This window comes from Chaetodon trifascialis, chromosome 2, assembly GCF_039877785.1.
Source record: "Chaetodon trifascialis isolate fChaTrf1 chromosome 2, fChaTrf1.hap1, whole genome shotgun sequence".
NCBI classification, from domain to species: Eukaryota; Metazoa; Chordata; class Actinopteri; order Chaetodontiformes; family Chaetodontidae; genus Chaetodon; species Chaetodon trifascialis.
In genome coordinates, this window is record NC_092057.1 from 10,567,622 (window position 1) to 10,583,152 (window position 15,531).

Consider the following 15,531-nt stretch of genomic DNA (forward strand, 5'->3'; position numbering starts at 1 on the left):
GAGACAGAAGAAGAGAGAAGAGGAGAGGTCAGGAGGAAACTGGCTTTCCTCGCTCCATCCCTCCATCTCTACAACACACAGCTGTCCTCTCTCCTCCTCCCACCTGACACGGGTATCCCCCAACTTTGAGGCTTTTCCCTCTCCTTCCTCCCCGCCGCCTCCTCCTCCTCCTACTTGCGCATGCTGCATCTGCTTTGCTCTGGAGCTTGGCGCACCGCGTCGCAACAATAAACCGCGGAAAACGGAGACTCTGCGGCACCACAGGCAGGATATACCGGACGGACTGCGGAGATGCGGGGATTGCTCCCTGCGTCCTCCGCCTCTCACCACACCAGCACCACCGACGACACGCAGGTTTAATGATATCTTCGTGCGAGTGTGTGCGCGTGCGCAGGAACGCGCGTGCATGTGCCCGTGCGGCGCACAGATGGAGCTTTGCGCCCCGAGCGCGAGTGTGAGCGCCGCAGACCGAGTGGCCGCGCTCCTCCCGGACACCTGCTGCTGCTGCAGCGCTACGCTGATGTGAAGATGAAGAAATCTCCACACAAAGTCCAAACCCTCGCAAACATGTGACGTTTTCCTTCTCCTCAAGGGAAACACAGAGGGGTCAAGCGCCAAAAAGAGACGGGGTTGTAGGTGTGTGACCCCCCCCCTCCCCTCCTCCCCTCTCTCTCCACCACCTCCTCTTCAGGGTGAATTCAGGATGGGTTCTGTTTGGCTTCTTTTTGTGCTCCCATCCCTCCTCAGGGCACAGGTGACTCCAGACTTCACACCAGGAGTCATGGTGGAGGCAGACAACAGCACTAACTCTTTAACAAACAGCACAGGACCCCCAGAGACCTCCACCCGCCCTTCAAGTTCCTTCAGACCCCCTGAGCCTTCTGGGTTTGCAGTGATGCCTTCAGAAGCTCCCACAGAGGAGGAAGATGACTGGTCACCAGCAGAGACCTTCATGTACACTGGAGAGCCCTCCACTCTGGAAGTGGCCCGCTGCTCACGGGCGTACAGCCCACCAGGGCAGACTGGATCCCTGCCCATCAGCTTCAGTGCCCCCCTCCGGCCAGCTCTGGATGCTCTGGCCAACACGGCCAACTTCCTGAACATGATTTTTCAGGCCAGTGACCTGCGGGAGAGCACCGTGCAGGAGGATATGGAGTGGTACCATGCTCTGGTCCGTGCCCTTTTAGAGGCCGACGTGCTCATCCAGCAAGCCCTGCTCACCTTCGATGCTGACCCGACTGCTCTGGTGCCGCAGCTGGTGCTCCGTGCCTCCCGCAACCCAAAGGCCAAAGTGCAGACCATCATCCTCCAGGACTTATCCAAAGCCTGGAAGAGCCTGCACCCGCCCGCCCCAGCCCCTGACGACAGCTGGTTCAGAAGCTTCAAATTCACAGACTCCAGCCAGCAGATGTCAACCCTGTCCAAGAGGGTGCTCCTCAACGACCTCAGCACCCTGGAAACGCCCAAGTGGAGGCAGGGTGACAGCTATGTGACCACTCGCAGCGGGGTGCGCTGGGCCAGTGCCCCCTTCCTCGACTGTAAGGACGAGCGCTTCGTGCCTGGCTGGATGCTCACCCTGTCCACGTCCTTCTACGGCCTCAAGCCTGACCTGACGCCAGAGTTCAGGTTAGGGACTGCACACACACACACACACACACACACACACACACACACAAACGCACACACACACACACACACACACACACACACAGTCGTGTTTCCATCATTTCTGGGGACATTACATAGACTTTAATTTCCTGGAAAGTTACCCTAACCCTAACCTTAACCTAAACCTAACCTTAACCCCAGTCCTAAAATGTAAAGATTTACATTGTGGGGACTTGCATTGTGTCCCCATAAGGAAGGTGAGTCCCCACAATGTGACTGTAAACAGCTTTATGTCCGCACAGCATGGCCACACACACGTGCAAGCTCTCTCATACAAATTAAGCTTTTCAAATACACAGACTGTTAGAGCACAGAAAATCTGGAAGACATGAACAGAACCAAGCTGTCTCATGCTGATGATGTCACTCATTTCAGACAGGTGTACTGGTGCAAATGTCTGGAGGTCTTTGGTCATCTGTATTGTCACATAAACAGTATGTATGTGCAAAGGGCTCTCAACAACCCACAAGTTAATGTCATGGCCTGTCAGGCCTCCTGTATGTATTTATTGTTAAATCCAGCCCATTTTTATGTTTCCCCCAACCATTATTCTTCTATCAGTTCATTACATTTGCTTTTTATATCACATTTGACATTTAGTAAGCTAAAACTGCAAGACCTGTCAGCATAAACACTTTTGTTCACTTTGTTCACATTGACAACAGTGTCAGAGACGGGGACCCAGAGCACACAGATGGACAGTTAATACATTTTGTGGTGTTAAATATGAATACTTCCTGTGTCATGTGACAGCCTCTAGCAGCGGCACACTTTAAACATGCAGAGCAGTATTTTAGGGGATTATTTTAAGTAAAGGAGAGGAAAAGTCTAGTTCCTCAGCTCCCTTTAAGTGGTCCACTGGTGGTCCATGTGTCCATTATGAAGTGGTGGAAGTACATTTACTCAAGTATCACACTTCAGTAAAACTTTGACGCACTTATACTTTACTTATTTCCATTTTCTGCTACTTCTACTCCGCTACTGTTCAGAGGGTTTTACTCCATTACATTTATTTGATAACTTTAGTGACTAGTTACTTTGTATGTTTGGATTAATTATACAAAATATAATCATCAAATAAATTATGATAGAAAATTATAGATAGATAGAAGATAAAACTTCATTGATTCCCGGGGTAAATGTACAAGGTACCCAGCAGATACAGTATATGAAATTACATTAAAAGGCTCCACCTTTACCAGCTTCAGCATCAAGTTGATGAGCACATCAAGGCATCAATAATTATAATCTAATAATATCATTCTGTAGAAATAGTACTTTATGTATATTTTGATGCTAATACTAAAATTTTAGTGCATGACTTTAAATTGTAACAGAGGTTTTCTACACTGTGGTGTTGCTACTTTTACTCAGCATAAGATCAAAAAAGATACAAGAGAGTACTTCTTGTACCTCTGCCATTATGTGGAGAATGAGACATCATAGACTTCTAAACACTGTGTGCTGGAAGTTTGTCACTCCTGAAACCCCTTTAACTCATCACGATGCATTCAAGCTCTGATGTTTCAGGGTATGACCTGATCCATCTCATGCTGATGATGTGATTACAAACAGACTGTGTTAAATAAACGTCTCTTGACTAGTTTTGTTGATTTTCATGCTCTTCACTAACGCTTGAGTAAATCATGTTGCCTGTGCTGCCAGTACATGTCAGAAATACTTTGAGTGTGAAAATATGTCCTTTTTTTGAAGTCCCTGAAAAAGATAAAAGCTTTGAAGCTGACAGCAGCGGTATTTGCATTTCACCTGCCTTTCCAGCTCTGTTGGCTCCTGTGACCTTCTCTCCAGCACTCTGGAGACAAGTTTGATCAGTATTTGGAATAAAAAATGTGTATGAATCAACAGAGTTGGATAAAATCTGACATTTGAAAGAGAGTCCACTTAAAGGCCATGCAGGTTTCTGCAAATGAAATGCAGAGCCGAAGGAGGAAAAAAAAGGATTATTTTAATGAGGCTGATGATATTCGGAGCCACTCTTTATCTGTGTCTCTGACCCTCCTCCTGTGTGTGTGTGTGTGTGTGTGTGTGTGTGTGTGTGTGTGTGTGTGTGTGTGTGTGTGTGTGTGTGTGTGTGTGTGTGTGTGTGTGTATCTGTGTTTCTGTGTCAGAGGTGTTATCCGTGTGGATGTCAACATTCAAGACATCGACTTGAACCAGTGTGCACAAGGAGATGGCTGGTTTGCTGATACTCACGAGTGCAACCGCACCACCATGGAGGTAAACAAATGAGACGAGAACCAGCGAAAACTACCTGCTCCTGAGCCAGAACAGAAAAGTTTTAGGACTTTTGTAATTAGTCTGCTTATAATAAAATTCCCATTTACAAATGAACCAATGATTGCTAACAATATTCACATCTGTCTGTTTGTTACTTAACAGGATATCTCAAAAACTATTCAACAAAAGTAACTTAAATTCAATGAAAAGTTAGACAACAAGCCAAGAAACAGAGTTGCTGTTCTGGGTGCAGATGTGGATCCAACAGCACCTCAACACAGTCTTTTATAGACAGCTTTACATTTTTGGCCATTTAAGCAATGGGGCTCCAAGGATCACTGTTTGTTCACCACTTTGGTCCACACTCAAATATCTCAATAGCTGACTGCTATGAAATTCGGTACAAATATTAAAGGGACCCAGAAGATGAATCTTAGTGATTTTGAGGATCCCTTGACTTTTCCTCAAGTTCCACTGACAAGTGTTGACTTATCCAGTGAAATATCTCAACATCTTCTGGATAGATTGACACAATGTGGCACAGAAATTCACGGTTCCCAGATGATGAATTTTAGTGACTTTGGTGATCCTCTCACTTTTTATCTAGTGCCACCAACAGGTTAGCATTAGCATATCTGCAAAACTAATGACATTCCCATTAGCCTCAGCAACAGCTATAGTGCCAAGTAATAATTAGCAATTGTTAGCATGCTAACATGCTAAACTAAGATGGCAACCAAGGAAACATTTTTATGAGTTGAGTATGTTAGCATTAGCCCAAAGCTCCACTGTGCCTAATGCAGCCTCACAGAGCCAATAGCAAGGCTGTAGAACAGTAACAGGTTTGTTTTTGGTTTTTTTTCAATACTTTTTCTACAACTTTCATTACATCTTCATGAAACCTGGTACTTAAATTATAAGGGTAAGGGTTAGGGTTAGGAAATTTATGTATTTATTTGTCATACTATTGTGAGTGTGACCTATTTGACAAACTGCCAGGACTTATGAATGCATTATGCAACTGCAGCCAGATTTAGATAAGATATCAACTCCAAACAATCCTGCAAACTTTGATGACATTTCACCAACAGGTTGGTTTGAGACTTTGTATCGGTCACTCTCCGGTGTCAGGCGCCCTCCTCTAACCTTTAAAGCTGCCTCCCAAAAGGACAGCCTGCCCTACAAACAGCAACAAAAGTACCATCCAACAAACAGCAACAAAGTGTTACCTGTGCAGCAGTATGGATGGTCTGAAAACCAAGTGGAAATGTAACATGAGAATATTCAGTATCACCAGTAATTAATTAGTCAATTTTGGACATATGGAGATTTTTCCTCTGGGGTTGTGAGATAATTAATTGAATAGTTGAAAATATGCTCTCACTCATTATAATTGTTCTGCCTAATTTTCTATATTTTCTCTTTTACGTATTAAGTGTACAACATTTACAAGATTACTAGAGAAATCAAGGTCTGTGAGGCAGGAGGAATGACATGTGATAAAGCTAAGACATGGTTTTACCCAGGACAGAGACTGTATAGGACATATTGTCCTGCACCTTAGATTAATGAGCCATCAGGATGTCCCCTTTTGGTGAAACGCTAAATCACTTTCAGCCTATCAACCTCATCTGTTAATGATGGAGATGAAACAATAATAATCTTTGGCTTAACTCTTTATGCTGCCTGTGATGTTGGTTAGACATTAAATTAAAAAGGTTGAGAACTCCGAGATCACAGGTTTACATCCATTCAGATACTTCTCCTTATTTTGGTAGCAGCAGTTTGGCATTAGAAAGGAAATTTTGGATATTGGATCACTAAAAGATTTTTGATTCCAGACCTGTGATTCACCGCCCACAGCTCTGATTTGTTTGGTGATTCAAATAGATATGGTATTGCTCAAAACAATCGACCAATCACAGCTTTGTAGTGTTACGGGAGATTATTTGTTATTAAGTCTCAGGAAATTTTTAACGCTAACCCTCCTACACTGCATGCCAATGGTTGTCAACACTAAAATGATGCAAGCTTTACCTGAACACTGAGTCTGACTTTCTGCAAACTCTGTGGTTGGTTTGAGTTCCTTCCATATAAATGCATACAGAAATGAAACCAAAGTACTTCAGGGATGATGGTTATTTTTCATAATAATTCACAGTATCCACAAAGGAGTTCCTCACTGTTCAGCAACAACCAGTCAAAAGGACAGTGAGAACCACGTGGCCATGACAGAAGACATGCCTGTGAGGACAGTCAGGCATCCAGCTCATGGTTGTTCAAGAAGGGTTGAATTGAGCGCAGCCGGACTTGGGTGTAGATACTTGGACATTTCACCTCTCATCCAAGGGGCTCCTTCAGTCCTATGAGTAGATAGTTATACAGAATGGTGACATTATCTTCTTTCATTGCCAGAAAACTGCAAGATCCATTATAAATAGTAAATGAAAAATGGCTAAAAATATGGTGTGATAAGCATACTTTAGATATTGCATCTGTACAGGTTGTTATAGATCAATTTAGAGGAATGATGGCTCTTAAACCAGCATAATCTTTTAGAATTAAGAAACCATAACTGGATAGAAGAGCCTCTTAACATGAGTCAGCATGTAGTAAAATCTGACTTTAGCTCCCATTAATATTTTGGCAAAATAAAGGTCCATTCAGTAGCTGTTCAGTATCCTTCAGTCATATCGCACAGTCTTCCTCTGCAGATTGAGTTGCCTCCATGTCTTGGAGTAGATGTTCAAACTAAAGTTTCCTCTGAGCTCCACCTTGTGGTGCGATTGTTTCGCCAACTGTTTCCAATTTCAGGACCAAGCATTAACTTTCACTGTCATACAATGTTTTTAAGACATCATTACCGAATGCAACTCAGACCACTTCCACTTTGTGTAAATCGTGTCTTAACTGTAGACAAGCTGTTTAAACCTTCTAAGTCATGTTTCTGAATTTTAGTTACATCACTCAAATACACTCTAAACTGTTTGCGACCTCTGAAAATGGCTTAAGCTTTTTCTGTCTGTGCTCATTACTTCGTTTGTGCCTTTTATCCTTTGCTCATGCTTTCACCCAGTCACAGTGTAACTCTTCTGTCTGTTCCCTCATCCACTCCACCTCCGACCACTTCTAGTTTCCCTTTTCCCTGTTGGCCTGTCTGTCCAGACCCAATCCTCTACCTCTCATCTCAGCTGTCTATTTAAAGATGGTTGCGCTGGGTGGCGGGCTGCAGGATGATCTGATGGATTATGGCGATAATCCAGTCCGCTGACATACTTCCCCTTTATGCACTGCACTCACAGAGGTCTGAAACACAAGAGAAGAACAGTCCTAAAAATCCCCAAATCCACATGTCACCCTTTGTCCCGCCCTGTCCTACCTGGCTTAGAGGATTCAAACCCTTTGGCTGAGCAGAGAATGTACTGGGTCATCCACTTTGTATTCCCTCTTGTCTTGTCTCGTATTATCTTGTCACATATCGTCCCATCTCATTTCCTGTTGTGTCTTTGCTTATCTTGTCTCATCATCTCATCTCCTTGTCTTGCCTCATCCTGTCAGGCCTTGAGTCATCTTCACTTGTCCTGTCTTCTCTCATCTCATCTCATCTCATCTCATCTCATCTCATCTCATCTCATCTCATCTCATCTCATCTCATCTCATGTCTTATAGTCCTGCCCTGCCATTTCCTGTTCTGTTTTCTTTCATCTTCTTGTCTGTCTTGTCTTGTCCTGTCATGTCTTGCTTTGTCTCTTTCATCACATTTCATCCTCTCTAAATTAATCTCATCAGCTGTCACCTCGTCCTGTCTCATCTCATCTCATGTAGTCTTGTCCTGTCATGCCTTGTTTCATCTTGTCTCATCATCTTGTCTTGCTTCATCTCATGTCATATCTCCATAGCCTTGCCTTGTCTTGTCATTTCATGCCTTGTCTCTTCTTGCCCTGTCCTGTCTTCTCTCATTAAACTCCCCTCATCTCATTTTATCCCATGCAGTCCTCCTCTGCCTAACCCTTTTATATCTCATCTTTTTTTTTTTTTGCCTTCTCATGTCTTAAAGTATGATGTCTCATCTTGCCTTGTCAAATCTCATCTTCAATTCTCCATCTTGTCTTCCATGCCTTGTCATCTCATCTCATCTCATCTCATCTCATCTCATCTCATCTCATCTCATCTCATCTCATCTCATCTCAAGTATTGTGTCCTGTCCCTTTTCAGACATCTTGTCATGTCTTGTCAGATATCATCTCATCTCTTTTCATTGTCTCTTCTTACCTTGTATCATCTCATGTCATCTCATGTCGATTTGTTATGACTTTGCCCTGCCATGTCTCGAAATATGACACCCAGTCTCTGTTTACTCCTTGCCTTGTCTCTCTGGCAACTCTTTTCTCATTTTATTTCATCTCATGTAGTCTTATCTCATGTTATCCTGCCCTGTCCTCTCTTATCTCACCTCAAATCATGTCCATTATATTCCTGTCTCCTCTATTCTCTTTGTCTTATCTTGTCTACTCATGTCCTGTCTTGTCTTTTAATAATTCCATATGATCCTGTTACATTCTTTCCATCCCCCTGTTCTGCTCAACACATTCAAAAAGCTGAATCTGAAGGCTTATCAGACACCAAAACACCAGTGGTGGATGAAGTAATCAGATCCTTTACTAAACGAAATGTATGTAAGTACAATCAGCAAAATGTACTTTAAGTAAAAGAAATCAGTACAAAAAAAATATCCCCTGTGAGTGTTCTACTGTTATACATGATATCATTAGATGATAATTAGTCATGCATTAGTGTAAAAACAGGACTGCAACTAATGATTATTTTCATTATGGATTAATCTGGTGATTATTTTCTACAATAATTGATTCTTTGGTTTGTAAAATATCAGAAAAGAGTGAGAAATGTTTAGTAACTAGTTACTAAAGCTGCCAGGTAATTGAAGTGGAGTAAAAGGTACAATATTTCCCTTATGAAGGTTGTGGAGTAGAAGTAGTGTATGTGGCATGACAGGAAAAAGACTCAAAGAGACTAAGTAAGCCAAAGTACAACTACTTCAATTTGGACTTAAGTACAGCACCTGAGTAAATGTACTTAGTTACATTTCACCAGTAAATGCATTAGATCTATCTTTGTGTGAAGCTGAAAAATTGGGACTGTGAAATTTTTTAAGGCAAAAAATGACTTGAACGATAGTAATGGAGTATGGAGTAAAAAGTACAATATTTCTCTCTCAAATGTTGTAGAAGTAGAAAGTACAAGTAGTACAAGTATCTTAAATTTGTACTCAGGTACAGTTCTTCAGTAAATGTACTAGCTACATTCCACCACTGCCAGATACACAGATGATGCATGACATGAGTGCATCATATAGCTGTTGTGGTGACATAGATAGTAATGAGCACTTAAACAAAGTGCTTCACCGGTAATTCAGATACAGAAGATGATTTTGTTTCTGTAATTCTTTTGTTGTTTTTTTCACAAATGAAACATGTTGCATGAGTGTTCCTTGGTCATACACATTGTTCTATAAGTAGCAGGTTTTGAGATAACCATGAAGCTTTAAAGCATTCAAAGTGGCTGGTACGGTTTCAACTTAAACCTGACAGATGACTGCATCCACTCATTTACTACAACTATCTGTTGAACTGCAATGCGACCACCAACAGAATTAAGTTGACCGCTCCGTTCTGTATAATCCATATCACATTAATGTTCAGCCCATGGCATTAGGTCTTTGAGCTTCTGATCAGGGGGTTGTGGCTTTGTATATGTGAGGCCAGTGTGTGTGTGTGTGTGTGTGTGTGTGTGTGTGTGTGTGTGTGTTTGCGCTTGGGAACAGGATTTCTCTAGAAAAGGATAATACTCTCAGTCAAGGCATTATGTATCCATTTAGCTTTTAACTTAGATTAACACACAGACCATCCAAGTGTGTGTGTGTGTGTGTGTGTGTGTGTGTGTGTGTGTGTGTGTGTGTGTGTGTGTGTGTGTGTGTGTGTGTGTGTTTGTGTGTGTGCGCATCTCTGTCCTGAATGGCTAAATTGTCGCTAGCATCAGAGGGAAATAGAGTGAGAGAGAGTACAGTGACCCCTTTTCCACTCAGGCGCTGTTAGCTTCACAGAACCTGCTTCATGTTCTTACAGTTCAACTTGTTTTCATTGTTTATTGGGATCTCCATTCGTTGATGCCTTGGCAACTACTATATTTCTTAACAAAGTCAATAAACTACGTCTGAACCAGTCCTCGACCTTCAGCCATGTGAGATCCGTGTGCATTTTATCTGATTTGCTCTGATTGAAGAAGACAGAACAACAAAGTCTGGTGTTGCCTGGTCCAGGAGACTCTTATGTCTTCATTTGATTCTCTGATTGTTAGATGCATGTTAATGTAGGTGCCAATACATGAATCTATACTTAAATATGAGATTCTGTAATAATCCACAGATTAACTACAATTTCTTAATCCTAACAAAGAGTAGAATATGACAATGAAGGAAGACAAGCAGAATGTGAGAAATATACAAAATCTGTGAAAGGAAAAAAACAAAAAAACAGAATAATCTTTCCATCTCTTGCAGTGTATACCAATTCCAGGCCGGGGTTTCCGACTAGGTCAGTACTGCTGCCGCTGTAAAGAGGGTTACTACAATCCTGAGATAGGACCTCAAAACCAAGGTAAGTCAACAACTAACCTCTGCCCAAATAACTTCAATAAGCAAGAGAGGCTGTCCTGAGGTTACTGATCATTTAAACAATCCAAGTTTTGTATTGTGTTGTCTTATCTTAAATTCTGTATAGCCTTTGCTAAATACAGGGTATGATGGGTATGGTTGAGTTGAAGCCCCTCTCAGTCCCCCGCTATCACATAGATAGCCAAAAAGCTCTGATAAACCTACTATACACAACCTGCCCTGCACCAGATAGCAGACAGATGCAGGTTGAGAGTATCTGGTGAGGAAAGTGGAACATCTAGAAGCTAAAGAGCCAATTATTTTTCTTAGCAGTGGGTAGAGACCAAAACAGAGCTAAAAGGAGAGTGAACACTGGACTTACATTCACGAGAAATATGAACGCTAATGCTACAAAGACAAGTAAGCTAGTGATATCTGCAGACTTTTTCTGATACTGCCACCCAGTGTTCAAAAATCCATCATGCAGCTTTAATTGCATTTAGGCTTGCTTCAGACTAAGAGCTTGCAGCACTCATTAAAAAGGTTCACTTGTTAAAAGGTTGTTGGATCTTACAATTAGAATATTTCCACAGACAACATCCTTTAGAAACTTTATTTCTATTTGTGTACCTCATCTCTGCTAACAGCTGTTGGCGTCTGAGCAGCTGGAGGTAAATGTGCTTCCTCTGTGGCACATTCTGTATCTAGGTGTGACTTTTTACATCGAGTAATAAGCTTCATCAGGAAATTGTAACGTGCAGAAAGTTTCCGCTGTTTCCTCAGGTTCACTCCCTCTTCACAAGCACTCAAATCAACCAGTAGGTTGGATTCCTCACAGATTTCCATTTACAAATACAGGAAGTCATCCTCATTGGGGATCAAACCCTGTTTTTTGTGTTGGCTACCTGTGATTATTTCATAACATAGCAGAAAGATAAATACTTTAGAGACATTATGTTATATACTCGCTGTTTCCAGATTATACTGCTGTATGTACTGTGTGAGGTTTTGTAAGTCACATGTATATGAGGTCTTCACATGGGTTTGTGTAGGTGTAGATGCAGATGGTGGCCCTGTGAACAGGAGTGATGGCGGCGGTGCGTGTTATCCGAACATGCCCATTTGTCTCCCATGCTGGCCGGGCTGTAAGAGCTGTCAGGACGGTGCGCCCTGCTGGGTGCAGGAGGCCTGGCTTCTCAGGGCCAGCGTGTTGGCCATACAGGGTGTCTTCATGTTCCTCATCTTCGTCAGCATGCTGGTGGCCTACAGGCATCGTCGAAACCGGGTGAGTCAGGTCTTTTGGCTCAGCGGGGCCACTGTACAGATGGGACTGGATAGAGGGATGATCAGGAGAGCTGTTCCAGGCATTGAGCCACCATGCGTTGTGTGAAACATTCTGCTGTGTTTATTTAGTAGAAATATCTTGTGCAATTGTTAACATAGACTGTGATTAGCGTAATCTTGCCTTTCTATCTTTATGTTGTTAATGCATTAGTCTAAAATTGATGAGATGTTGTTGATTATGTGTTTTAGGATTAATGTTTTTATTAACCAGTCTTTATAAATCACAGATGTCGCCCCACAGCCCTTTTCCATAACCCTTTTCCAATCTCATCCTTGTATCAATCAGATATCATATTATACTGCCATTAGTCTTCTTAAAAAGCCAAAACATGAATCATATCAAATGAGCAACAGTAAACTCCTCACCTCAGTATTTTGACCATAGATAAAAGTGTTAAAACAATGCTTACATTGTTAGCACCAAACAACTATAGCTCAGAAAAGGTTTTGTTTGTGTGCATACAGTTAAGAGCACAGAGTGTATAAAATATGGATGTAGTCTCTGTGACATCACAGAACAAAGAGGTGGAGCTGAGGCAGGTAAACAAAGGCTCGTTCCTGAGACCTAGTGGCTAGCTGCCACTCATAGCAGCCATGCCCATAATTATACATAAGTTTAAGCCTGAATATAATTTAAACAAGCGATTTATATATAAAAAAATAAAAAATAAAAAAGGTGGCTTAGCTACAGAGACCAAAACCTTTGTTGTACCAGGCTGTAAGTTTATTTCTGCTGTCATATTGGGCATTTTAATATGGGGGTCTATGGGCATTGACTCGCTTCTGGAGTCAGTCACATGTGGCTATTTGAGGAACTGCAGTGTTTGGCACTTCTGCATTGGCTTTTTCAGTCCTGGTGGTTGCTGGTTGGCTAAAAGTAACAGGAGTTGCAGTTTTCAAAAGCTAGGTTGTTTAAATTGTTCATGACGGTGGTGATAAACTCAGCTCTAATCAGGTTGTTACATCATCACAGGAGGAAAATTAGTTTTTAGATGCAGGTAAAGACTGTGAACTGTAAATCACAGGAACAATTGTATGTTTTGCTCTTCTTGTCATCTTATTGGTGGAGCGCCATGTGCTGCTGATCCCTCTCTGTGTGTCAAACGTGCTTTGGAATTAGCTTCTGATCTACTTGGGTCAGGTTATGACCCAAGTAGACCCAAGTAGTTTTGAACTGGGTCTCTTTTAAAAACAGATTGCTTTATGTACATCAGGTTTTTCGAAGAATAGTGTCCAAAAAAAAAGTGTCAATGAGAAAAAACACTGAGTGGAAGAAAACCTGGCCTGGGATGTACCACAGCCATCTAAAAAATGTTTCATTCCCCGTGAAAAATGCTCAGCAGTAATGTGTAAAATAATAGATTAGTAGTAAACAGGTTATAAAAAATATACTCCAACTTTCTAACTGTGCTTTGTTTCCCGCGTTCTCCCCCCTCAGAGGATCCGGGCGTCTGGCCTCCTGCTGCTGGAGACAATCTTGTTCGGCTCTCTGCTCCTCTACTTCCCGGTGAGTGTCCGACCGAGCCAGCCGGCTGAGAGTGTCACAGATTAGAGCTCTTTACAGATCACTGCACAGCACAGCGCCACGGATTAGAGCATAATGGACCATTTGTGGGAGGGTGAATGGGTTGAGGGTGTGTATGTGAGTGTAAGTGGAAATGGGGAGGGTGGGTGGGTAGTCAACAGTTTTCATAACTGCTCCAGTGATAGATTATCAATCAATCTTCAGATTCATTTTACCAATTAAAGAGCCGTTAACATAAGTCAGCCGTGACTTTTTATCCATCTATCTGAAAGCGCCATTCAATCTGAGACGTTCCTGCTGGCAGAGGGATTCAGTGTGTGTGTGTGTGTGTGTGTGTGTGTGTGTGTGTGTGCAGGTCATTGATTTAGTTCAAGATATGATGTGTGAACATGTTTATAGGCTGTTCTCAGATCTGTGCCTCTTAACTGCCCACTGGTGCATAAAAATGATCATCATATGCAAGACATACAAATATTTACTTACCATGTGACACTTCAGGGATTCAGTACATGAATCCTCCGTGTTTGCTAGTTGCTGTTTCCCTGCACAGGAAATTAATTTTTGAGTTTGTTTAGAATAAACTAAAGGAGTTGGGAATTTTTTGCATGAGCAGTGATGGCTGAGCAGATTACAGACTGTCGATAAAAACAAAAAAAATATGAGTATGATGTTGGATTACTGAAGGGGCAGTTTGAGGCCTGGATGTCATTTTCCCTATGCCATCTTGGCAGCTACAGGAGACAATCCTAACTTGTTTGCCTGAATTAGGATTTTTTTAGGATTAGGATTAGGATTTGGTTTAACTGAGGTGGACTGAATGTAACAGGCTGAGACACCTGTCAATCGTACTCTGAAACATGAAGGTTAATTGGTAGATTTAGCTCAAACTAATGCAGTCTAATTCATCAGCCCTGCAATTAAGTCATGAAGGTTATAATTTATGTTGAAACTGTTTTGGAGATGTGTTAATAGAGCATCATGGTGATTTTGGAGGTTTTGCAGTTTTTGGTGCTGTAGCTATTCTGAGATGTGGTGCTAATAATACAACAACTGGCTGTACGGTCATGAAAGCTGGTTCACACGTTCATGTTCCTCTGTGGATGGATCGTAACCACTGTGGTGATGCTCAGACCATTCGGTCAGATCCTGTCAAGCTAATGATATTCACGTCACCCTCAGCTGTATTTTGTCTTTAAGCGCTAATTAGCTAATGTTAGCATGCTAACAAGCTAACCCAAAACCTTGAACATGGTAAACATTATACCTGCTTAGCATCTGCATGTTAGCATGATCATTGTGTGCATTTAGCATGCTAATGTTAGCATATCAATAGTGGCACTTATTTTCTAAAAGAGGAAGAATAAGACTTTCTTGAAATTTCTTTGTAAGTTGTTTGAAGTTAATTTACAGCTAAGGTTCATCAGTGTTTAGTTAAAACTTGGCCCTCAGTTAATCACATCACAGTCAAGCCAGAAGTCAAACAAAGTGCTGAATTAGATTTTTTTTTTTTTAACATGTGCATGTGTCAATCGCTGGCAAACTATAAATAAAAATTTAACACATTGTTGAATACAATATGGGTAATACAAAGGATTAATTAAGGGTTACATAAAGAGGATATAGAAAATAGTGACATTGTAAGACTTCACAGTGATGTCAGAAGGATGGGAGTGCAGGATTTTGGAGTTTAGTTTGGTAAATTCAAAGGTGAATTGCAGCCCACATGCCTGACTGTAGTTCTGAAAGTCCCAGATGAAAAGTCAGAGTTCACCCTCTCATCTCAGTGTGGTGGTTGGTCCATTTGATCTACAAATAGATCACCTGCTGGACGGCCTGTTTGGTGTGCACATGAAAGACAGTGATCATGCTAAAAATCCTGTTCTGCGCAAGGTTTCTTCAAATTGTAGCGACATTAAGATGGATCGATGAAAGACAGAGGATCACCAGTGTCAGCAGGATTCATCCTCTGGGGACCATGAATGTCTGGTCAAAATTTTGTGCCAATTTTTAGGATAATGAAAACTTGGACCTGCCAGTAGTGCTTACCAAAGTTAAACAACTGATATAGCCATCCTTAGAGCCCTGT

General features: G+C 41.9%; 1 protein-coding gene across 1 annotated transcript in view; it reads left to right on the forward strand.

Moving 5' to 3' along the window:
- Positions 1–15,531, forward strand: part of gpr179 (G protein-coupled receptor 179) — a 25,227-nt gene continuing 9,696 nt past the window's right edge. The window contains exons 1-5 of the mRNA XM_070978240.1: positions 1–1,626; positions 3,798–3,906; positions 10,484–10,580; positions 11,629–11,861; positions 13,359–13,427. Of these exons, the coding sequence (XP_070834341.1) occupies positions 704–1,626; positions 3,798–3,906; positions 10,484–10,580; positions 11,629–11,861; positions 13,359–13,427 (1,431 nt within the window). The 5' untranslated portion in view covers positions 1–703. The remainder of the gene's footprint in view (positions 1,627–3,797; positions 3,907–10,483; positions 10,581–11,628; positions 11,862–13,358; positions 13,428–15,531) is intronic.